At 42.8% G+C, this 25,606-nt stretch overlaps 3 protein-coding genes across 6 annotated transcripts in view; all 3 read right to left on the bottom strand.

Moving 5' to 3' along the window:
• Window positions 1-25,606, bottom strand: part of LOC123971220 (NACHT, LRR and PYD domains-containing protein 12-like) — a 524,333-nt gene that overhangs the window by 428,605 nt on the left and 70,122 nt on the right. The window lies entirely within an intron of this gene.
• LOC123971501 (zinc finger protein 184-like) lies at window positions 1,656-12,560 on the bottom strand. Of its 3 annotated transcripts, XM_046050394.1 has the most exons (4): window positions 12,081-12,560; window positions 4,843-6,849; window positions 2,257-2,345; window positions 1,656-2,182 (listed from the first exon to the last, which is right to left on the bottom strand). In XM_046050394.1, the coding sequence occupies exons 1-3, from the start codon at window positions 12,160-12,162 to the stop codon at window positions 2,287-2,289; spliced, it is 2,148 nt and encodes a 715-aa protein (XP_045906350.1). In that variant the 5' UTR covers window positions 12,163-12,560; the 3' UTR covers window positions 1,656-2,182; window positions 2,257-2,286. The 3 variants fall into 3 exon arrangements, with proteins under 3 accessions (XP_045906350.1, XP_045906340.1, XP_045906333.1); XM_046050384.1 differs by having other exon boundaries at window positions 1,656-2,345; XM_046050377.1 differs by lacking the exons at window positions 1,656-2,182; window positions 2,257-2,345 and having other exon boundaries at window positions 2,582-6,849.
• The window catches only part of LOC123971384 (zinc finger and SCAN domain-containing protein 10-like), a 54,742-nt gene continuing 42,258 nt past the window's right edge, over window positions 13,123-25,606 (bottom strand). Inside the window, exons 1-2 of one of the 2 annotated variants that reach the window (XM_046050157.1) lie at window positions 24,459-24,836; window positions 13,123-18,493 (exon numbers count right to left, since the gene is read on the bottom strand). In XM_046050157.1, coding sequence (XP_045906113.1) covers window positions 15,336-18,493; window positions 24,459-24,528 — 3,228 coding nt within the window. In that variant the 5' untranslated portion in view covers window positions 24,529-24,836 and the 3' untranslated portion in view covers window positions 13,123-15,335. Of the gene's footprint in view, window positions 18,494-24,458; window positions 24,837-25,606 lie in introns of those variants that run through there. The other variant, XM_046050150.1, reaches the window with a different exon arrangement.

Consider the following 25,606-nt stretch of genomic DNA (forward strand, 5'->3'; position numbering starts at 1 on the left):
TAAATAAAATAAAAGTAGTAAAACATATTCAGTTTCTTTTTTTATGAGTGAAAAACATCCGCCACAAAATACCCAATGTATTTTTCTACACCTTGAAACCAGTTGTACCACAAATTCTGTACTTGATTAAAAGTACAAATAAATAAATATTGCTAAATATTAATACATTTAATCAAGTTAAATTTGTACTTGGGTTGAAGTACTTAATACTTAAGTATTAAAAGTAAAAAGTACTATGGTTGTGTTTTACATGACAGATTTAATAAATGATCATTAGAATAACTGAAAATAAAATTCAGTCAGCTAATCTTTCAGCTCTACCTGTATAAACTGTTGGGTAGTTTAATTTATAACAAAACATTTGATTAAGTCTGCAAAAATCTTAATTTGTAAAGTAATTTAAGCTGTCAGATGAATTTAGTACAAATTAAAATGTATTGGAGTAGAAAAGAAAATACTGAAGTAAATTACAAATACCTCTAATTTGTACTTCAGTACAGTACTTGTATTGAGTACAACAAGTGCTGAAAACATGTCTGGAAGGGACCTTTGATACTTTAATAATCTGGTTTGTGTATTCTGTGACACACAGCAGTAAATAAAGCTTCAGTTCTTTGTGTTCACCACTAGTAACACATCTCTAGTCCAGTAATGCTGCAGGACTCACCTCAGCACTACTGAGCCAGGTAAGGCCTCCACCAGAGACCGTGTCTTTATTGAAAACTCACATGAATGCAACATGGTTGGAAGAAACAGGTTTTCGTATTTAAACAGGGTTAAGGTTCAACTTCTTTTGAGCCTTTCTACATTTACTGAGGTGCTGCTGAAGTTCTGACGGTGGCAACGTCTCCTCTCCTAAACAAACCGTCAGCATTCTGCCTGTGAGATGTGAAGGCCGATCATCAGGTTGATTCTTCCAAGTTTGTCTTTGTTCAGCAGCTGTTAAACTTTTCTTACTGCACATGCGTTGTGTCCTTTTACCTCTAAAACTGTACAGATCCTTGGTGAGAAACATGGCTTCAATGTCAGAAATAAAACTATAACACAACCCATTAAAATAAAGTTATGTACCTGTAAACATGCTCTACATGCACAAACTGCAGCCAAACTGACCATAATCCTGTTTTTCTGTCCAGTCAGACGCTCCGGTCGACAGCGGCTTCAGCAGCCAGCCAATGGAGGAAGAGTTTGCACACACATTCAAGACCGAGTACAAATGCGTTCGAGTCTGAGACGAGACCGTCAAAAAGAAACGGACTCGAGTACTGCAACACTACAAAGCTGAACTAAAGTGGACTGACGCATCACTTCTGTGTGTGCTGTTTGTCAGACTAATGTTGAATTTGATTGTGAATGTTACAGATCTAAAAACGGTACATTTTAAAACTCCTGACTTTAGGATTCTTCCCCTTAGCAATGACAGGGCTTGTACTAGTTATGGAGAATCCGTTTAAGTACCTATTTATTACTATGTTTTCTTATTTAACACATAAATATGCATATGTTGTTTTATATGTGACTTTTGTACCAAAGTAGAATATCAGCTACCAAAGACCCGTCTCTATATATTCAGTTACACTCCTTTGTACGTTTCACGTTGCAGAATTGAACAAATAACAATTAAAACAAGACATTGTCTTTTAATATTTATTAGGGATTTATTACGTCTGGCCAGTCCACATGTGAACAGAGAGTCAAAACATTCACACACTCTTAACGTAAATGTTCAGACACATGTTCAGTTCTCAGCTGATGTATTTTGAAAGCTGATGTTTAAAGGAAAGCGTGAAAAGCACCAAAAAACAGTTTGTCTATGTGCTCCTAAAGCTCAAGCTGGTAGAAGACTTCTTGGAGGATCAGAGGTTGTGTGTTTAATCCTCATCTAGCTCCCAAAAGAAAAAGTCAAAAGCTCAAAGAAAAAAAGCAAAAGCGTGAGTTAGGGGGTCTGCTTTGAAGGCCAGAGGTTGGGAGTTCGATCGCTATCGAAGGCAAAGTGAATTTTGAGGCGCAACTCTAAGAAGGAAGAATCAAAAGCTCAAAGAAGGAGCCCCAAACTGTCTGTCCCTGTAGCTCGGTGGGACACGGGTCACCTTGCAGCCCAGAGATTGAGAGTTCGATCCTTATCGAAGGCAAAGTGAATTTTGAAGCGCAACTTCCAAAGTGAAGAAATAAAAGCACCCGGAGAAAAGGAACAATCGTGAAGGGTATTTGGTGGCGAGGTGAGATTGTTTGTGCCTGTGGTGCAGCGTCTCCGGGTTCAAGTCCCATCCGTTGTCGGTACCTGGATCACCAGAGACATTCCTGAAGTAACAGGGTTGGGGGGGCTGCGTCTCCCCCCGGCATTTCTGAGAGATGTAAGCAGGGGGTTATGGTATGGAAAAACATCAGGAAGTAGAGTTTTACTTGTAAATGTGATGGATTTAAAAATATTTCAGCAGTCTCCAAGACAAGATGGTTCTGAAATTTTCATATGAAGCTACAATTCAGAGAATGTGAGAGATCAAATTTGAGCTTGGTGTGATTCTAAAAGGAAGTTACTTATCAAAGACCTGGTCAGTCTCCACCACAAGATACCATTCAATTTGGGAGGTAAGTGATTTTATTTACCTTAGGGTACAGGTAACAGAAAATACTTTCATACAATTCTCATGTGTAGCTTGTGAACCCTTTGGAAATCACATTCTTCATTCATCAGTGTCTTATGTTAATTGAATACAGTGTATATAACATGTGTTAGTGTATACAGAAACAGCTGTAAATGAAAATATTAAGCTGGTATTATAGGGTTGGATTAGTTAGTTTTAAAGCCCAGTAGAAGGACAGGGTCTTTGAAGACAGACAATGTAATATATTAGCTGTCAAATGTCAAGTAGCCATAACATAAATGCTGATTAACGGTAACGTTAATGTTTATGTCCACATAGTTTGTCTATTGTCATGAGGTAGATGAAGATCAGGGGCCTGTATCATTTCAGCTTATCCAGGTAACTTTGTGGTTAGTACCACGACGATACAGAGAAACTTTTGTAGCAACATCATCCTATTTGATTTATCTTTTTAACAGTATCCTGATAGTAATTTTCAGGGTCAGTGAAGCCATATAACAAAAAGATATCCTGGGTATGTTGAACTGGCTTCGTGGTGCAGGCCCTTGGTCACCAATGACCAATATCCAGGTAATTCACATACTTTCTTCTGCAACTCTAACGAAAGGTGTGGTATTACATGACCAGTATCTATAATAAAAGATAGCTACTAACCTAAACACATTCATTTGAAACTTAACTGAAATAGGCCTACCAAACTAAATGCTCATAATGTTTAACCAAAGCTCCAACTCCCCATAAAGGAAATCCTCAATTCACATAATAGCAAGAAATCAACTACACTTAAACACCTCAATCAATCCATTAAAGTTAAATCAATAACTGTAACAAAAGATCAAATACGAGAGACGAACCTTACAGGGACTGTTTTAGCTAATAGCTACTTAGCATGCTATGCTAACTGGTTACAAAAACTTCTTCTCTGTTTGTCAAAAAATACAAAAAAAAAAGATCAAATACAAAAAGTGTAGCTAAACAGCTATCTCCAAAATCAGGGGTGGGCAAACTTTTTGGCTCGGGGACATTGACTTTTAAAAATTTGATATCCTAAACATTCAAATGGTTTCTTTCCTGGTTGGGTTTCCACTGTCTTCCTGCAGATATCCCTTGTGGTTAAAGCTTGCAGCAAATGATTTTCCAGTCAACATTCAATATCACTTACAGGCACTTCATTGTTTTTCCATAAGGTTTGAACCTGACTGAGGTTCCTTGATCTCCTCCAAATTAGGGCTGCAAAGGTTAGTTGACATTAGTGTAGAACTTGAATATTGGCAGTCTTACGAAAGTTGATGGTGAATTGAAAATGTGTGCAAATGTAGCCTATAGAACAAAATGTTTAAGCACTTTGGACAAATAAACTACCAAGTATTATCAAAGGGGACTGTTGCTTTGTTATTCTAAATAGACATTTCATTGTTAGTGTACAGCTGTGGTTATAGTACTTGCTTTTATTTTAGTTAAAAGTTTTAAAGTTAAACCTACTTGGCAATAAATCAGATTGTGAGCTCATTGTTTTGGGTGATAAAACCTGGCTGTTATCTTGGAGCAGCCTCTCCCTAGTTCTTCGCATTTTTGGTTTTGGGGTCTCAGTGATGATGCTGGCTAAGAGAACGCTCTTTTAGTGAATTATGGGAATATCCTACCCTGTCTTCTCTTCTTCCATATGTTCCCCCTAGTGTTCATTCTGAATAGTAAACCTTGTTCACTTCATGGTAACGTTAGTTAGGCTGTGTGTTGGAGATCAGTCATTTACATTTGTTAAAATGGATTCATTAGGTTTAGGGGTGACAAAAATAACAAAACAATTATTGGTTGCAGCCCTACTTCCAATTACAACTGTCATCAGTCTCTGATTCAGAGGAGTCTGAAGTCTTGTCATGAGTATCTGGTTGTAAATGTTTTTCTGAATCTGAGTTCCTGGCTGGTTCTGGTCCTCCACAGTCCTCTCCCTCAGTTTTTGTCTTTATTTGTAAAGTTACACTTTTTCGACCACCACACCGATGGTTTTTGAGCTGAAAAGGCCAAGTGAATCCTTTGCCACAAACACTGCAGCTGTATCGTTTTTTCCCTGTGTGGAGCGCTATGTGGTTTGTCAGAGAAACCTGTTGTATAAATCTTTTACCGCAAACTGAGCAACTGAATGGTTTCTCTCCTGTGTGAATTCTCATGTGTCTCTTCAGATTTGAGCTTTGGCTGAGTTGTTTACCACACTCAAGGCAGCTAAACGACTTCTCACCAGTGTTACGTCTGTTTTTTTGCCGAGGGGTTGAACTTGACCGAGGTTCCCTGGTCTCCTCCCAATCACAACTGTCATCTATCTCAGGTTCAGAGTCTGACCTCTTGTCATGAGTATCTGGTTGTGAATGTCTATCTGGATCAGAGTTCCTGGCTGGTTCTGGTCCTCCACAGTCCTCTCCATAAGCTTCTGTTTCCATGTGTTCAGTTAGTCTCTGAAGACTTGAGGACTGATGACAAAGAGACCAATGTTTTTTGAGCTGATAAGGCCAAGTGAATCCTCTGCCACAAACACTGCAGCTGTATCGTTTCTTCCCTGTGTGGTGAACCATGTGGTTTGTCAGAGAAACCTGCTGTATAAATCTTTCACCGCAAACTGAGCAAATAAATGGTTTCTCTCCTGTGTGGATTCTCATGTGCCTCTTTAGATCTGATTTTCGACTGAGTTCTTTCCCACACTCAGAGCAGCAAATTGAATCCAAACCAATGTAACATCTGGTGTTTTTCGGAGAGTTTGAACCTGACTGAGGTTTAGCAGTCTCCTCCCAATCACAACTGTCATCAGTCTCAGATTCAGAAGAGTCTGATGTCTTGTCATGAGTATCTGGTTGTGAATGTCTATCTGGATCAGAGTTCCTGGCTGGTTCTGGTCCTCCACAGTCCTCTCCATCAGTTTCTATCTGTTCAGTTAGTCTCTGAAGACTTGAGGACTGATGACAAAGAGACCAATGTTTTTTGAGCTGATAAGGCCAAGTGAATCCTCTGCCACAAACACTGCAGCTGTATCGTTTCTTCCCTGTGTGGTGAACCATGTGGTTTGTCAGAGAAACCTGCTGTATAAATCTTTCACCGCAAACTGAGCAAATAAATGGTTTCTCTCCTGTGTGGATTCTCATGTGCCTCTTTAGATCTGATTTTCGACTGAGTTCTTTCCCACACTCAGAGCAGCAAATTGAATCCAAACCAATGTAACATCTGGTGTTTTTCGGAGAGTTTGAACCTGACTGAGGTTTAGCAGTCTCCTCCCAATCACAACTGTCATCAGTCTCAGATTCAGAAGAGTCTGATGTCTTGTCATGAGTATCTGGTTGTGAATGTCTATCTGGATCAGAGTTCCTGGCTGGTTCTGGTCCTCCACAGTCCTCTCCATCAGTTTCTATCTGTTCAGTTAGTCTCTGAAGACTTGAGGACTGATGACAAAGAGACCAATGTTTTTTGAGCTGATAAGGCCAAGTGAATCCTCTGCCACAAACACTGCAGCTGTATCGTTTCTTCCCTGTGTGGTGAACCATGTGGTTTGTCAGAGAAACCTGTTGTATAAATCTTTCACCGCAAACTGAGCAATTAAATGGTTTCTCTCCTGTGTGGATTCTCATGTGCCTCTTTAGATCTGATTTTCGACTGAGTTCTTTCCCACACTCAGAGCAGCTAAATGAATCCAAACCAATGAAACATCTGGTGTTTTTCGGAGAGTTTGAACCTGACTGAGGTTTATCAGTGTCCTCCCAGACACAATTGTCATCAGTTTCAGATTCAGAGTCTGACGTTGTTTCATCAGTAGATGATGAAAAACTGCTGCTGTATTGTTCAGAGGAGTCTGACCTCTTGTCATGAGTATCTGGTTGTAAATATCTATCTGGATCTAAGTTACTGGCTGGTCCTCCACAGTCCTCTCCATCAGCTTCTTTCTCCATCTGTTCATTTAGTCTTTGATGACGCTTTGAGGACAAAGGTTTCTCTTCATCTTTTTCACTCTTCACAGGGACAGGAATGAATGTGAACTTGATAATTTCAAGCCCTTGAAGCTGCTCTCCCTCCTGAGTCATCCAGAGTTCTTCCTGCTTCTCTTTAATGTATGGGGGCTCTTGTGGGTCCTCCAGGTCCTGACTAGGTCTCCACTCCTCCTTAATGTGTGGGGGATCTGGTGGGTCCTCCTGGTCCAGACTGGGTTTCCACTCCTGCTGCTCAGAGGGAACCATTTTTTTGCTCACCAACAGCAGCTGGATGTCTGTGGAGGATAATGAAATACATAGTAATGAAAAAGGTGTTTTAGTCATTCTATTGAATTAATAGAATGAAGTGATTAAAAACAGGATACATGATATCACATTTAGTAAAACAACTGGAACAGGCTCATTGCAATGTTCCTCTCCCTGTGCTTTCACTGGTTTTGCTTCCACTGTTGCCTCACTCTTTGCTGTTCTATTCGGGATCACTGGCTAACTGGGAGTTTCTCCTCTGATAAATATAAATAGGGATGTTCCAATCACTTTTTTTTGCCCCCGATCAGAGTCATTTAATATTTAGTATCTGCTAATTCCGAGTCCCGATCTGATACTTGTATTTTATTAGATTACACTTGTATGGCTATGTTTAATTAAATTTCTCTTTCCTTAAAAGTATCCTCCTGTGTTGCTTCGGGGCATCTTTGGATTGAGTTACCTGAGTGACCTCACTGTATTCTGTTTAGGTATAATTTTTTTAGGTGCCTTATTAAAGTGGTAGTATTGAACGCAGCTCTTCTGAAGCTAGTAAGCACAACCTATTCTCATGAAATAGAGTGCAACATTATTAATTTAAAACAAATTTTTTAATTTAAATGATCAATCCAAACATTACTCACTTTAGAATAACTTTCCTTGCAGTTGCGCCACCTGACTTTACAACATATTTCAAATGAAACAGGTTTATAGTATAAAACTTCAAGTTCATACATATATTGTTTTGATTAAATAAAAAGGTTTCATGATAAATTAATCATTTTCCAGTATTACATTAGTTGTACCACCTGACATGGAAAGTCAACCAGTCTGACTGTAAGTTAAACATGCACCTCCTCAAAAATTTAACTACACGTCGAGTCTACGCGGACCATAAGCTCTGTGATTGGTCGGTTGGGTAGCCTCGCAATGCTTCCAAGCCGACAGGAAGTGCCCCGCGCTTTGAAAAAACTTTTACTAGCGGCCAAACCGGCGGCTGTAACACAGTGGATCCATATATTTGACCGTCACAACCAGAGCGAAATGTCTCGTTTCACCATCAGAATGTGATCCATTCGGTCGGTAACATTTGAAAAGGCTACACCAGCCGCATGTTTACAATTTTACCCCATTCACGTTAGCGGAAGTTGTACGCTGTAGCGCTACTGCCAACTAGCATTTGGGGTGTAATTGCAGAATGACGGAGACACCGACACACACGTATAAAAGCCTGCCTACGTGCGTAGCCTACGGCGCTACGTAGCTTTTCTGCCAGATTCAATTCAATTTTATTTATATAGCGCCAAATCACAACAACAGTTATCTCATAGCGCTTTTCATATAAGAGCAGGTCTAGACCGTACTCTATGATGCTATTTACAGAAGCCCAACAATTCCCACCAAGAGCAGCACTAGGAGACAGAGGCAAGGAAAAAATTTAAGAGGCAGAAACCTCGAGCAGAACCATGGCTCAGGGTGGGCGGGAGAGATATTGTGATTACTATTCAATTTGCTATTCTGTGTTTGTTTTAAGTTTAGCTAAAGTTAAATATTGACTGCTAGTCAATTTCTGATGGAAGCCGCGTGAAGCAGCACAGAGCAGATGAACCACGTTAGGATATGTTAGGCTGTAGTTACTCACGTTTTGAGCTCGTAAATTATTTTTCCGGTTCTCATGTATCGATTTTTAGGTGCATATGTGAGTAAAATGGGGGCACTGTAGACTCTGTTACCCACTGCTCCATCCCGTGGATAATGAGCAGACTGCAGTGTCATACATGTTTGCGATTATGTAATCGCACAAGATGACATCGCAATTGCGATTAGATTAATCATGCAGCCCAAGTGAGAAGCTTGTGGAAGGCTACCTAAAACTAGGGATGCACCGACTGGTTTGCCTCTTACTTCAGAAGGTCTGATCAGGTAATTTTGATTATGCTCGCTCTTTCTAAAAACTACAATTGACAGAATACACAAACATTTTTGTAACTTTTCTTAAATGGAAATGTATTTCTGTTTTCTAAACTCAATTAGCACCATCAGGGGCATGGGCTACTCTTCCTGGGGTCTATTCAATTTTATGTTCATAATAAAACAACCTTTACATTATCTCCCAAACTGCTGTGCTTTAGCGTTTTGTGTTGTAACCGGAGAGCAGTTTGTGGCAGGAAGCAGCTAAAATGTCTGTAGTGTGGCTAATATTTTACATTGGAAAACAAAAGCAGTGCAACAGTAGGGCTGCAACGATTAGTCGACTTAACAGACGACGTCGATTATAAAGATCGTGAAATTTCAGTGTCGACGCATCGTGACTGTAGGACTCATGAAAAAGAAGCTTTCATGTGAGAAGCGTAAAGCAGCGAAGAAAGAGGCAAACAGCAGAACGTTTGTTTTTTTGTTTTTAGTTTTGTCCGCTCTTTCATCACTAAATACACTTTTGAGGCGATTGTGTACTTGAACATTGGCAGTTTTACTAAAGTTGATGGCGATTCGAAAATGTGCGCAAACGTTTTCCGGGTTGAGAAGCTCCACAAGCGCCCGCAGGGTTAGCGGTGCCAGCCGGCTCATGATGTAGCCTACAGAACATTCTCTGCTTATAAAACTTTAAGCACTTTGGACAAATAATCTACAGAAGTATTATGAAAGGGGCCTGTTGCTTTGTTATTCTAAATAAACATTTCATTGTTAGTGTACAGTTGTGGTTAAAGTACTTGCTTTTATTTTATATTGTTCCAAAGATCTAAAAGTTTTAAAGTTAAACCTACTTGGCAATAAATCAGATGGTGAGCTTATTGTTCTGGGTGATGAAGCCTGGCTGTTATCTTGGAGCAGCCTCTCCATAGTTCTTTGCATTCTTGGTTTTGAGGTTTCCGGGATGATGCTGGCTAAGAGAACGCTCTTTAAGGTGTGTTACCAAACACGTTAAGTGTAATAGTAAATCAGTGAATTAAAGCAGTATCCCATGCTGTCTTGTCTTCTTCCCTGGTTTCCCCCCCTGGTGTTGATACTGGTGTTCATTCTGAATAGTAAACTCGTTCACTTCATGGTAACGTAACGTCTCCCACCTCAGCTGTAGATCTCTGCAGTTCATCCAGAGTGATCATGGGCCTCTTGGCTGCATCTCTGATCAGTCTTCTCCTTGTATGAGCTGAAAGTTTAGAGGGACGGCCGGGTCTTCGTAGATTTGCAGTGGTCTGATACTCCTTCCATTTCAATATTATCGCTTGCACAGTGCTCCTTGGGATGTTTAAAGCTTGGGAAATCTTTTTGTATCCAAATCCGGCTTTAAACGTCTCCACAACAGTATCTCGGACCTGCCTGGTGTGTTCCTTGTTCTTCATGATGCTCTCTGCGCTTTAAACGGACCTCTGAGACGATCACACAGTCTGCATTTATACGGAGACTTGATTTCACACAGGTGGATTCTATTTATCATCATTAGTCATTTAGGTCAACATTGGATCATTCAGAGATCCTCACTGAACTTCTGGAGAGAGTTTGCTGCACTGAAAGTAAAGGGGCTGAATAATTTTACACGCCCAATTTTTCAGTTTTTTATTTGTTAAAAAAGTTTGAAATATCCAATAAATTTCGTTCCACTTCATAATTGTGTCCCACTTGTTGTTGATTCTTCACAAAAAATTACAGTTTTATATCTTTATGTTTGAAGCCTGCAATGTGGCAAAAGGTCGAAAAGTTCGAGGGGGCCGAATACTTTTGGAAGGCACTGTAGTTGGGCTGTGAATGGAGATCAGTAATTCACTTGAAAGATATTTAGTTAAATGGTTTAATTAGGGACAAAAATAACCATTAGTTGCAGCCCTAGTTAGCAGCCACGTGTAATGTCTTCAATATTGGCATTTCACAAGCCAGTAGTGACTTTTAGAAAATCTTCAGCTTTAGTGAATAATCCGTTTACATTGCATGTGTGGAGAGGAGTGAGCTTTTTGGATACCGCAGTCGCGCCAGATTCTGCTCAAGACGTACCTAGCTGTTTACTGGCCGGAGGAACTCGAGTTAATTTATTTTATTAACTTTCTAATTTTGTTTTGTGGATTAAAATGTGAATTTAACTTAAGTCTCGTTTGTCAACTGTCGGCTGCAGCGACTTCATGTTAATACAGAAACCGGACGTAACAGGAGATTACTTAATAAAGCTTCAAGTAAACGAAGAAGTTAACCTACCTGCTAACCAGAGGCGTAAGCCAACGATTAATCAGTCCACCTCAAGTTTCCACCAGCTGACAGGAAGTTCTTCCTTGCCTGTGTTTGCTCATGGTGGGAACTGTTGGGTCTTTGTAATTAACATGACCGAGAGTACGGTCTAGACCTGCTCTATATAGAAAGTGCAAGGAGATAACTTCTGTTATAATTCGATGCTACAAACATAAATGTGTTCTGAAATTATAAACTGCTGAGTCAACAGAGCAGACAGAAACGGAGACGAGGGTTTGTGAGTTAACACTAAAATAAGGTGGAGAATTAAGAATTAAAATGGTGAGATAAGAAATAACCAGCGAGAAATAGGGTCAAGTTTTCTTTCAAAGAAAATAAATAATGATGTCTTTGAGAAAGAGAAAGTACGTTTTTTAACTAGGATACATTTATTAGCATAATGTGCAAACATACATCACTTTATGTCCGTGGTAACAGCAAAGGTTTGTCTTTGTGATACTTTAACGTTTCTTTTAACGGAATAATCACAAGTGTGGCCAACTAAGTGTTTGCAGTTTATAGCCAGGCCTGACGTTTATTATAGGCAATAACAGAAGCCTGTTGTTGCCGATGAATTATGTGTTTGGCAGGCGTGTGTCTAACATCCTTGTTTATATTTGGAAATCAGGCTGTAGCCTATAATTAACATGACTTTCTACTAAGTAACATATAAAATAAAGACATGATCTCTTTTGCAATTATCCTCATGACTTGCTGTGTACCAACAAATCCAGTCCTCTGTACCTGTTGAAATACCTTTAAATGGCCAAAACAACACATAAAATGCAATTCATTTTATTATTTCACATATATAAGATTAAATGTTTTTAATGACGTACTGACCAAACCCAAAATGTCCCCGGTTTTCATTTCAGAAATCTGGTCACCTTACTAAAGAAGGAAGATATATATTTACACTTCTTAGGAGGGAAGAATCTCTAACCCAAAACTACATTTGTAGTCTAAAACAACCGAGTAGCAGAAAGTGAACAGACTCACGTGAGTAATAAACAGAAACGACTGAGAACCAGTGAAGGGCACAAACCTGCTCTCTGTAACCGGACAACGGGCTTCAAAACAGCGTCCAGCAGTTTGCGATGTTCGTCCTCGTTCACGACTTCAGACATTTTCAAACACGCGGCTCACTCTGACGTCACGTTCGGCTCCGTCTACTTCCAGCTAGCAAGCTAAGCTAACTGCATTAGCTTCGTAGGACACCGGGAGATAATTCAGATGTTAAACATGTTCAGATAAAGGGAACAGCACAGAGTCTATTCAGACAGCTCTATCTGGACATTTGGACATTTGGGCTCCGTGAAAAATACAGTTTGGTCTCTATGGAAGCTGCTCCGACTGTGAGGCCGAGCTCCGGCTCCGGCTACTTCCTGCTAACAAGCTAACTTCCTTTAGCATTCTTGGCTAACAGGAGATGAGTCTGAGGTGAAACATCCCGAAAGTTTAAACAGAGTCCACTTAAACACGTTTATCCTCACATGCAGGCTCTGCTGCTGAACTCCGGCTGCATCTCACGGCGACGCACGTGGTACGTAACGGGGAAAAGTTAGCATGTTAGCAACCGGAAGTATATCTGCTTCCGTGCTGATCTTCAAAATAAAAGTGAGTAACCTTTTATTCACAGGCCTACATCTCTTTGCGATGAAGTACCAATGATAGTCCACGTTCCTGCTCGACACACGCAGCTACAATTATTATTAGTACAGTTATGATTATAATAATATTCTTATCATTATATATTTTCATTATGATCATCATCATCACTATTATTTCACATCTGCAGGAACTTGCATAGTGCTGCAGTGTGTTCTCTTTCCCAGTGAATTAAACCAACAGTTTTCCTTTACAATGTGATGAGCTCTCAATACTTTACAGTTCCTGCAGTGTTTCAAAGTAAAAGTCACCTCTGAAGCAGCTGCTGGAGAAACTGCAGGAAATACAGAGCGACTGTTTTTCATCCAAACAGAGCAGATCAGAAACAGACAGACTCCTCTGAATAACAGTGGTTCCAAAAAGCATCTTTACTGTTTCTAAAATATCCAGAAAACTCTACTGAAAGATCAGTCCATGTACCAGGTTTCAACAAAATGAGCCTTTAATCAAGTTACCACAAACTTATTACCATCTCACAGAGTGGGAGAAACCGGGTCAAGACCGAATTCAACTTCAAATACAGGGCTTTCACTTACGATTGAGTATTTTTACATATTACCATTAGTAGTTTTGTAAAATATCAGAATAGTTTTTCTTATGCTGGAAAATGTGCTACTGTGACAACACAGGTTAAAATAAACAAAATATAGAAAGTATAAAGTGTCCAAATGAATAAATAAAGCATAGAACGTATAAAATATCTAAATTAATAAATGAAGACATAGACGTTTCCCATTGTTCAGTTCTGGTTCCTACAAAATGTGACATTATTTTATCATGAAATTAAACAAGCTGCACCTGATCAACACAGACACAGGACCAAAATTACCAGAAACAAATGGGTCAATCTGCAGATAAATAACAGGGCATTTCTTCTTACAGATAAAAGAGCAGAAACAGAAGCCAACTGAAGGCCACCATCCCGACAGTTCACATTAATAACCCAACAACACATCAAACATCTTTTAATAACTATGATTCAACCCCTGGAATCAATTCAATTTTATTTATATAGCGCCACTTTTTATATAGAGCAGGTCTACACCGTAGTCTTTGTAATATTATTTACTCACCATGAGCAAGCACCTGGCAACAGTAGCAAGAAAAACTCCCTTTTAGGAATAAATCCTTTCAAACAATACAGTCCTTAAACAATAGTCTCTTCTGCATTTTATTGAACCATCTGTCTCAATAAGGCTCGTTTAAAGGGGTTGGTAGTGTCTGTTCTAAAGTCCTGAAGGTTTTGTCACTACTCGATTACAATTAAGGTTGTTCAGAGATTTTGTTCCAGTAATGCTACACATTTTTTATCCTTTCCATTCCCATGTCCAGAATTTGGATTCTCCTGTTGCCCAGCACAGGACAGGACTTACTGCCTGGAGATTTTTTGGCTTACGGCGAGCAAAATGTTGTAATAGCAGAGGGAAATGCATCCCAGGAGAGAGAAACCAAATCCAGCTTTTATGCAGCAGTCGCTGGTATTTAAACGAGGTGCCAGTCATTGTCTCAGTCTGACAAAATACACTTTATGATTTACAGCCAGCAACTCATTGAATTATCAGCACACACAGAACACAGCAAGCTAAAAAAAAAAAAAGCAGTGACAGTGCATTATGAGCAATGCTGGAGAAGTAGTTCAAATTATAATAATTTGAGAGTCAAGTCATTGCAATAAATAATATCATCAGGTAGGCGTAACTACAGACCACAAGAAAAACCAGATCAACAGAGTGCATTATGACGTTACAGTAAGTGCTTATTACAAAACCCACTATTCTACAATTAATTAATGAGTCGTCGTCTCAGTTTGAATCTCAACATGAGTCCATATCTCAACAAAAAACTCTTTTCTGGATCCCAGCAAACAAAAAAAATCAGTTTAAGGTTCAATTCATGCAGGCGCATGTGCCGACCGCCATAATACGCTAACTGTACTACAAGTATCTTTCTGTTGTGCATTTCACCTGCGGGTGGCGTGTATGTTTGACACTAAAGCTTCTGCAGTATCAGCTTCTGTCAATCCTGCGGACATTGTACAACAAGTCACGGTGCAGCATAACGTGCGAAGTTGATGCTTCCTCTGCAGACTGCTGGACTTCCGCGTCATGTGACCATAATCGCAGCATTTGTGATTACACAATCTCGTTCACGATATTATTGCAAATGCAATTAATCATTCAGCACTACCCCACAGTCACTTTCTCAGCCTTACGGTCAGTCAGTGTGAGCTGCAGCCTCCCGGGAACAGATGGCCAGGTTGATATCCGGACAGTTAGCTGAATAAAGCTGGATTTAAAGGACACGCAGACCTTTTATGTGCTGCTATGGGTTGACAGGCATAATGTGGACCCTCTAACACCCCCTTCTCTCTAAATGCAGGCGTTCAAGGCAGATGGCCATCCACCCTATGTCTAGGTTGTGTGTGAGGTTTCTGCCTGTTAAAAGAAAGTTTTCATTATCACTGTTGCCAAGTGCTTACTCACGATGGGGACTGTTGAGTCTCTGTAAAGAATATCACAATAATATAGAGTGTAGACCTGCTCTATATGAAAAATGCAATGAGATAACTGTTGTGCGCTATATAAATAAATGGAATTGAACTAGTGTAGATCCAACAAACATCTCTGCAGCTTCATTTACTTTCATTGCTCTCACCAGCACATTTGTGCTTTTTGAGAAGACTGAGCCGAGTGAACCTTTTATAACAAACTGAACAACTAAAGGGTTTCTCCCCTGTGTGGATTCTAGTGTGTCTGGACAAAGCACTTCTGTGACTGAAATTTGCTTCACAAACTGAGCATGTGAAAGGTTTTTCTCCTGTATGAATTCGTAAGTGTGAGATCAAATTTGAGCTTCGTGCAAATCTTCTACCACAAACTGAACAACTTAAGGGTTTCTCCCCTGTGTGGATTCTCATATGTTGTCTCAGATGTTCCTTTTGTGAAAATCCTTTACCGCAGACAGAACAACTAAAGGGTTTCTCGCCCGTGTGGGTTCTCATGTGCCTCAGAAACTCTACCCTCCATTGATATGTTTTTTTACAATCTGAACAGCTGAAATGTTTCCCTTTTGAATGAAGTCTCATATGATTTGCTAAAGAGTTCTTCTCTAAGTATCTTTTATTACAAACTGAACAACTAAATGGTTTCTCTCCTGTTTGGAGTCCATTGTGTTCCTGCAGATGTCCTCTGTGGCTAGAGCTTGTAGCACATTCAGAGAAGCTACTTGATGTTTTTCCAGTATTAAATTCCACATCAATTCCAGGTACTTCATTGTTTTGCAGAGAGTTTGAACCTGACTGAGGTTCCCTGGTCTCCTCCCAATCACAACTGTCATCTGCCTCAGGTTCAGAGGAGTCTGACGTCTTGTCATGAGTATCGGGTTGTAAATGTCTGTCTGGATCTGAGTTCCTGGCTGGTTCTGGTGCTCCACAGTCCTCTCCATCACTTTTTGTTTCCATCTGTTCAGTTAGTCTTTGATGCTCTGAGGGCTGATGACAAAGAGACCAATGTTTTTTGAGCTGATAAGGCCAAGTGAATCCTCTGCCACAAACACTGCAGCTGTATCGTTTCTTTCCAGTGTGGAGTGCTATGTGGTTTGTCAGATAAACCTTTTGTATAAATTTTTTACTGCAAAATGAGCAGTTAAATGGTTTCTCTCCTGTGTGGATTCTCGTATGTCTCTTCAGATCTGAGTTTCGACTGAACAGTTTACCACACTCAGAGCAGCTAAACGACTTCTCACCAGTATTATGTCTGTTATTTTTCAGAAGGTTTGAAGCTGACTGAGGTTCCCTGGTCTCCTGCCAACCACAACTGTCATCAGTCTCAGGTTCAGAGTCTGACGTCTTGTCATGAGTATCTGGTTGTAAATGTCTATCTGGATCGGAGTCTTTGGCTGGTTCTGGTCCTCCACAGTCCTCTCCATCAGCTTCTGTTTTCAAATGCTCTGTATCTCTGTTCTCTTCAGTTTGTCTGTGATGAAGCTCTGAGGACTGACAACCAACACACTGATGGTTTTTGAGCTGATAAGGCCAAGTGAATCGTTTGCCACAAACAGTGCAGTTGTATCGTTTCTCCCTTGTGTGGAGCACCATGTGGTTTATCAGATACACATGTCGTGAAAATGTTTTACTGCAAACAGAGCAACTGAATGGTTTCCCCCCTGTGTGGATGCTCATGTGTCTCTTCAAATTTGAGTTCCGGCTGAATCGTTTACCACACTCAGAGCAGCTAAATAATTTCTCATCAGTATTATGTCTGTTATTTTGCAGAGGGGTTGAACCTGACTGAGGTTCCCAGGTCTCCTCCCAATCACAACTGTCATCTGTCTCAGGTTCTGAGGAGTTAGAAGTCTTGTCATCAGTATCGGGTTGTAAATGTCTGTCTGGATCCAAATTCCTGCCTGGTTCTGGTTCTTCATCAGCTTCTGTTTCCATCTGTTCAGTTAATCTTTGATGAAGCTGTGAGGACAGATGTTTCTCTTCATCGTCTTCTTCACACTTCACTGGGACAGGAGTGAATGTGAACTTGGTGATATCAGCCTTCTCCAGCCCTTGAAGCTGCTCTCCCTCCTGACTGGTCCAGAGTTTCTCCTCTTCCTCTTTAATGTGTGGGGGCTCTGGTGGGTCCTCCTGGTCCAGACTGGGGCTCCTCTCCTCTTTAATGTGTGGGGGCACTGGTGGGTCCTCCTGGTCCAGACAGGGGCTCCACTCCTCCTTAATGTGTGGGGGCTCTGGTGGGTCCTCCTGGTCCAGACTGGGGCTCCTCTCCTCTTTAATGTGTGGGGGCACTGGTGGGTCCTCCTGGTCCAGACAGGGGCTCCACTCCTCCTTAATGTGTGGGGGCTCTGGTGGGTCCTCCTGGTCCAGACTGGGGCTCCTCTCCTCTTTAATGTGTGGGGGCACTGGTGGGTCCTCCTGGTCCAGACAGGGGCTCCCCTCCTCCTTAATGTGTGGGGGCTCTGGTGGGTCCTCCTGGTCCAGACTGGGGCTCCTCTCCTCTTTAATGTGTGGGGGCACTGGTGGGTCCTCCTGGTCCAGACAGGGGCTCCACTCCTCCTTAATGTGTAAGGGCTCTGGTGGGTCCTCCTGGTCCAGACTGGGGCTCCTCTCCTCTTTAATGTGTGGGGGCACTGGTGGGTCCTCCTGGTCCAGACAGGGGCTCCACTCCTCCTTAATGTGTGGGGGCTCTGGTGGGTCCTCCTGGTCCAGACTGGGGCTCCTCTCCTCTTTAATGTGTGGGGGCACTGGTGGGTCCTCCTGGTCCAGACAGGGGCTCCACTCCTCCTTAATGTGTGGGGGCTCTGGTGGGTCCTCCTGGTCCAGACTGGGGCTCCTCTCCTCTTTAATGTGTGGGGGCTCTGGTGGGTCCTCCTGGTCCAGACTGGGGCTCCTCTCCTCTTTAATGTGTGGGGGCACTGGTGGGTCCTCCTGGTCCAGACAGGGGCTCCACTCCTCCTTAATGTGTAAGGGCTCTGGTGGGTCCTCCTGGTCCAGACTGGTGCTCCACTCCTCCTTAATGTGTAAGGGCTCTGGTGGGTCCTCCTGGTCAAGACTGGGGCTCCACTCATTTTTAATGTGCGGGGGCTCTGGTGGGTCCTCCTGGTCCAGACTGGGGCTCCACTCATCTTTAATGTGCGGGGGCTCTGGTGGGTCCTCCTGGTCCAGACTGGGGCTCCACTCATCTTTAATGTGCGGGGGCTCTGGTGGGTCCTCCTGGTCCAGACTGGGGCGCCACTCCTGCTGCTCAGGGGGAGCCTCTTCTTTACTCACCAACAGCAGCTGGAAGTCTGTGGAGAATAATGAAATACATACACATTTTTAAAAAAACTAACTTCCTTTTACCATACAAAACCAATGACACCACTATATTCTTTAACATATGGGGAAACAATTCACATTCAGTACAACATATTTGGAATTCGGGCTGGGATTGATTTGACACATCTTTCTCGCTCTAAAGGGCTCTGGCCTGTGTGCAGATGCAGTGGGAGGCGCGGGGCTGCGTGGGAAGGGAGCCAGAAAGGAGGAAACGCTGGCAGGACTTAACAGAAACATTAACTATATCCCTAACGTTAAGTAATAGCAGAAGTGAAGAGACTAAAAAGAGGAGTTCCTTAGTGTCGCCTCAGCTCGCCTGGAACCTCAACGGAGGTGATACAAAAAAAAAGTACCAGATAGCAGGTAAAACTTTTCCCGATGGAAAACCAAAAAAGGCAAGTAGAGTCGAGGCGAGTTGAGCTGGTACTGTGCAGTGGAAAAGGGCTAAAAGGAGGTTAACTTACAATCACTGACCTAGGTTCAGGCACACACCCATGTCATGGTTGGGACAGAATACAGGAATCCTGAAGTAAAATTCACACTTTAAGACTTTTTTCAAGACCTTTTCAACATATGACTGCTGCGCCACTTTGAGCTTTAACCTGTTAAGCCAGCAACACACCTTTAAAGGGGGGATTGTGGAGTTTTTAAAAGGAATTTAAATATATTTATAACATTTTTATTGCCTATATGTGACCAGGTTGTAACCTCAAAATTGCTCTTACTAGTATATATTGTCAGTTGTAGATCTGTAGTTGATGCTCTGTTGATGCTTGTATGTTGTAAGTCGCTTTGGATAAAAGCGTCTGCCAAATGAGTAAATGTAAATGTAAAAATGGAGGCATTCACCAACTTTCACAGTTGCTTAAATAACAGCCTGTATATACCTACTGTCTGATGTTTATTGTGCGCAACATTATTGCAAATCATGTGAAACATTTTGTGTTTTAGTTGGTTCAAAATAGATGATGTTAGCATGCCTGCAAACGCTGACCAGTTGATAACTACCTGACATAGATGTAATTAGGGCTGAAACAAATTCTTTACATCATTGCTTTGTTTAATCCATTTAACTATATACCACAGTGTTTCGCAGGGACATTTATTGCTGTCGCACGTCACGCTTACGCTGTGAACACGAGGCGATTATGATGGCACTGTTTGCAAAGTGGAGGAAGAGAGAGAAAATAGCGAGGGACAAAGAAGAAAGTGTCCAAAGTATGGGATTATTTCAAGCTACAGAAAACAACACTCTTTAATGTTACCGTCCATCCACTGTGTGCAACAGCACGACGATCAGAAAGCAGCCAGTGTTCTGCCAGCGGACCACAGACAAGGTAACAGTAAGAGTAACTTTAGCATTTAATTGAAATCATGATTGATTGTTGAGTTGAAACCAAAGTATGCCACAGTCCTCAGCTGAAAATGTGCACACGTGCGTTTGTTGTTCTCCTTTTTGGGCCATGAGTTGTGACCTCACAGTTATGAGTTAACTGGGTGTTGGGAGCTTCACCTTTTAACTCACCTGCAGCTCTGTCTGTAGCTCAGACAATCCCTGCTACCTGCGTGTGCTAATCTGTCCTTTCACCCAGATTCTTTGTCTTTATTATCGCCATCTTTATAATAACAAACAGCTGTTTAGTGTGCAGGATCGCTCATTTCCCGTTTCACATTTCACGTGTGTTTTCCTGAGAAAATGTGGTTTGGAGACCAGCGTCGGGTGACGGAGCTGTTGTCAGCCAATGTTGGGCAACGTTGGACAGGTTTGTGCAGCGGTGTTCATGAGAGAGGGAGAGAGAGAGAGAAAGAGGGAGCGAGCCAGGAGGTGCTGCACGAATATATCCTCCTCAATACAGCTCTTTAGTCAAAAATTATTTTAAATAGCCTACGCCTAGTAAGAATTTGGAAAATCAATATGTGGCGGTCCGTGTTGATAATTATCAAAAATTATAGGTTAATTATGGAAAACACTGCTTTCCCTACCACCCACCTTCACCCCCAAACAAAGCGATCTATCCCGACATTTAACTAACATCTTATCCATAACAGCAGCAAGGAGTGTGGTTTTTACAAAAGCATATAGCCTGGGCCTAACGTTTCTTAATGCCACCGGCTGAAAAAAAAAATAAAGCAAGTAAAGCCTGACTTTAAAACAGCAGTTTTACTGCACATGTAGCGTATTTATAAGAGCAGTATTCAGTAGTTACAAAATATTACGTTAATGCCACTCTCTCCCGATGAGTCCAGCATCAGTGACAGAAGCTGCAGGAGTTTCTTTCTGTAAGTTTCACATCACTGTGCTGCTTCAGCAGATGCTTCAATAAATCAGATGTAGAAATGTTCACCGTTGAAAGCTTTTTGCTGGTCACACAGAGTTTACACTAGATGACAAAGTTCTTTGCATCATACACTGTGACAAAATCATGGCAGCAGAAACTTACAGCTATGGAAAGAACACCTCTCCCACTTGTTCTCCATTCTTCATTTAGTGTTTGGCTCTCAGAGGACATGAACAACAAAGTCTGGTCCAGCGGAGTTGCCGCACAGTCGTGGATTTACGTCCAGGATGGTGCGTTCAGTAACGAGTAACACAGCGTTACTTGCCTTAGTAACTAGAAATATTACCGTTTTAGAAAAGTTATCAGTTACACTACTTAGTTACTGGGAAAAGTAATATTACAGTTACTGCCCAACACTGCTGTCAGCTCCTGTAGTGTGTGTGTCCCTGTCACCGATCAGTCACGTAGTGTGAACGCCACATTTTCAAGACTGCCATCATATGACCGGAGCACGCCAGCCGAGCGCTCACTCTCGGTTCGCACTGACCGTTCTGCGCCCTTCTCCCCTCGAAGAGTGGCAGCGCCAGGCGGATAGCTTGCGGTTCAGGACGAGGAGGTGTGGCGGTCCACCCGCTCTCTGGATGAATCACTCGATCTGCTGTTGACGGCAGAGCGGGAGTTGGATGACTCCACTCTTCCCATTCACGGGTCTCCTCGCGGCTCCTCGCTTCCCCCGTTCCGACCTCCGATGACTCCGTCCTCGACGCTACTAGGTTGCCGTGGCGAGGTAAGCTAACAGGGAGCTAACGTTGAGCTAACGATTTGCTAACGTCACGCTCACATGCGGCCTGCCTGGATCAGCCGACCAGGGAGATTCCGTGAGCCCACGCTGCTCTACATTAGCTGCGGCTAATGACATTTAGCAACACGTTTCATTGCTGCTGGCCGACCCTCGTCGGTCAGAGCGGACCACTGGTAAGCTATGGGTCGAAAAAAGCTGTGTGAAATCTTGTTGCTCCTTTTTGTGGAAGTTGTTGAAGAAATGCTGTCTGTGCCTGCCTCGAACCAGCCACACCAAGCACACATTTCCCACACTGTGTGAGCCAGCTGCCGTTAGCCAAGTGGCTAACATGCAGCTTGAAGCTAAAAGCAACAAGCAGTACACTCTGTTCACGATCAGAGGTCCCTTCACACCCGTCCCCACGGAAACTATGAGTCCACGACAGCAGAAATTCGCTTTGTGTGGACAGAACATTTTTCTGATGGAAGAAATCTGTCGGGCAGCGTGTGATGCTGTTGACATTATGCACGTTTCCCCCGGCAGTGCCCAGCTGCGAGCTCGTGCATAATCACGGCATCAATGGTCCTTCTGTGCGTCCAGGGGTTCCCCCTTGGTTACCCTATCTCTGCTCCACATATTACGCACTGTTTCTCACTTCCCCACATTGTGTGAGAGGCCCATCCTGGACCTGTCACTGTTCGACATGGCGATTATGGTGAGACCTTTTTGCATGTTAACAGTGAAACAGGTGATGGAGTGTGTGCGCCAGGGACTCAGGCTCTCCTCCATCGACCTGAAGGATGCATACTTTCCTGTGTCCGTCATTCCCTGACACAGGAAGTTTCTACGGTTTTCATTCCAGGGTGCCCAGTACCAACACAACTGCCTGCCCTTCGGTAACTCCTTGGCCCCACGCACTTTTTCCAAGTGTGTCGAGACAGCCCTGGAGCTGCTGCGGCATTCGGGTCCTGTTTTATCTGAATGACTTGCTGCTGTTGGCGCCAGAGGCCCCTGATCTGGCCTACTGGCGGGACCCCCTCTCTCTTCGGTCGGGGTTGCCCCTGGGCAGGGTCACGTCCCATATCTCAGTCTTCACAGACGCCTCCCTGATGGGCTGGGGCGGGACCTGCCTTTCTCAGGTAGTGGGCGGTCTGTGGCAGACAGCAGGCCTCTCCACATAAACGTGCTGGAGCTCCTCACGGTGTGGAAGGTGCTGGTCCGCACCAACTACAGGGCCGTGGCAGCCTATAAACCGCCAGGGCAGGGTGCGCTGAGTGCAGCGGTCGGGTCTGGCCAGGCGCCGCTGCTCCTGTGGGCGAATGCTCACCTGCTCTGGCGGGGCAGCAGGCCAGTTGCCCCACAGTGGGATTTGCCGCTGTTTACGCGCCTTAACCCAAGCCCCGTTTGGGCCTTTGGAGACAGCGGACCTGAGATTCCTTTTGGCTAAGGTTGCCTTGCTCCTGGCTCTGACAACGGCCAAGAGGGTCAGCGATCTGGCTGCCCTCTCTGTGGTTCCGTCGTATGTGAAGATTCAGGGCGACAGCAGATTGGCTGTTCTGCGCCCTAACTCAGCGTTCATGCCTAAAAGCATTACGAACTCCTTTCCCCTGTCGGCGTAGCGCCTGTGTCACTGGCTGTGCAATGCCATTTCCCAGGCTTACGTGTCTGCCGGTGAATCCCCCCCGGATGGCATCAGAGCGCACTCCACGAGAGGTGTCTCCTCCTCAGTGGCGTTGCACGGTGGGATGACAGTGGACGACATCTGCACGGCGACCTCCTGGTTGTCCCCATGCTCTTTCGTCCGTTTCTACCTGCGGGATGTCTCCCTTTTCCCTCTGACTCACTCAGTACTGAGTGTTTTGGTTGAGTGATTCTCCTTGTGAGCATGCGGTGCGCCCTCTCCCACGTGACGGTGTGGGGGGGGGCGGCCGCTGCTTACGTGGCCCTGGATTGTGCGCAGCTGATGCGGTTGCTGTCGTGACCCCGCCTGCGTCTGTACGGCTGCGGGGGCCCCCACCCAGTTTCCCAACATACGCATGGGTTGGCCCTCGGCCTCCGAGTTGTGCTTGGTGGTACCGTATGGGCCAGTGAGGCGTTGACTCATCCTGCTTCGCCTCTAAACCAATAGCGATAGCCTTAGAGGGCGAAGCCTATACGAAATAGAATCCGGGTTACAGTACGTAACCCCCGTTGTGTGAACGGCACGTCGTGTAGTCTGCACGAGCCTTTAGTATAACTTGTATAGCACTCAGGTGATGTTTGTTTGTAAAGCAGCCGTCAGGTTGTTGGTCTGATGTTTGCTGTATGACACACTATGAATTCCCGAAAGGACTAGTAAATATCTATCACCTATAAACGTGCACAGCTGATCCCGTTACGGTCGGGAAATTGATTTTGAGACTGTAAAACTAACACTCCTTTTTGTGATAACTTTCAACCACTTTACATAATTCAAATAGGCTAGAAAGAAACAAAGCTCAGGCGAATAAATTGTTACTCAAGTAACGTTACAAGTAGGGCTGGGCGGTATGTCCAGAACTGGTAGCAATGTTAGACAGCTGTGTTGTAGTTGTGTTTAACTGTTGTCGCATGTATTTACCATTTTGCAACACGTGTTTCAGTGAGTGAGAATGTGTTTAGAGTTTTGCTCAAAGAGTGGATGAGATTTGCAAACAGTGTCTCAACTACCTGAACAATTGTGAAAAACTGTAATAGAAAAAATAAGTGCTAATTAATTTGAGATTTAAATGAAACATTTATTGAACATTTGTTACAATGTTCTTCAGGAAAATGATATCACTGTTTCAAGTGCATCTAACTCAAATGTGACCTCAGCTACAGAAATGTGACGTTCCAGCCGTAAAGTGTACAAACCTGCTTCAGGCTTTGTGTCCAGCAGTTTGCGTTGTCCACAAAGTTCCTCCTCGTTCTCGACTTTAGACATGTTTACAGCAGCTTTTCCTCCAGACACACTCCGTTACAGACACGCAGCTCACTCTGATAAAATACACACTGTGAGGCCGAGCTCCGGCTCCGGCTACTTCCTGCTGACAAGCTAACTTCCTTTAGCATTCTTGGCTAACAGGAGATGAGTCTGAGGTGAAACATCCCGAAAGTTTAAACAGAGTCCACTTAAACACGTTTATCCTCACATGCAGGCTCTGCTGCTGAACTCCGGCTGCATCTTACGGTAACGTGAAGGAAAAGTTAGCGTGTTAGCCACCGGAAGTACATATTCCGGTAACAGTATTCTTTTTTCAAAATAAAAGTGACCAACCTTAAATTTACAGGAGCTCAACTACATTCGTTCAAGGGCCAGAATGTTTCCAAGCAGACACTGTTGGGGCAAATAAAAAAGGATGTTTAGGCTTAATAAACATATTGTTTAATATTTTCACTTTCATAAAATTATTGTTAATGTTTATAACTGTACCTAACTAGAAAATGCTCTTAGACGTCTGCGCAGTTCACTGAGAAGTAATGTTAAAATCAGTAATTGTAAATGTTAATGTAGAATGCAGTTCTGATTGGCAGAAAATATTAACCTGTTTTGACACTGATATTCAGTTGTGTTAGTCGGTGTAAGATAGTCAAGGCCCCGGAGCCTGACAACATGCCACTAATATATTATATTCAACTAATTTAATATTTCATGTTTGAGGCGTATTTTTTCCATTTCCATTAAAATAATTAATTTAAATGCGGTGTGGTTTATAGCCTACCTGGATATTCTCTGGCTCTGTGTCAGGGGCCTGTATGAGGCATTTTGTTTCAACAATGTTTTTGAAGTTAGTGTTTTAAGTTAAATGAACTTAATAATTTGAGTTAAAACAACTTAACCAAATTAATACTACTTTCCATCTCATGTTAAGGGGATCTAATTTCCAAATTTGTTTCAGTGTCCTCAGTGGGAGCTACGCTCCTGTTTCCTCTGGATGTTTGAAGCTCAGAGTTTCCAAATGTGCTCTGAAAGACACAAAGAGATGTGAACATGAGGACTGACTGATGTGGACTCCTAGAGG

The sequence above is a fragment of the Micropterus dolomieu genome, linkage group LG01 (genome assembly GCF_021292245.1).
Source record: "Micropterus dolomieu isolate WLL.071019.BEF.003 ecotype Adirondacks linkage group LG01, ASM2129224v1, whole genome shotgun sequence".
Taxonomy (NCBI): Eukaryota; Metazoa; Chordata; class Actinopteri; order Centrarchiformes; family Centrarchidae; genus Micropterus; species Micropterus dolomieu.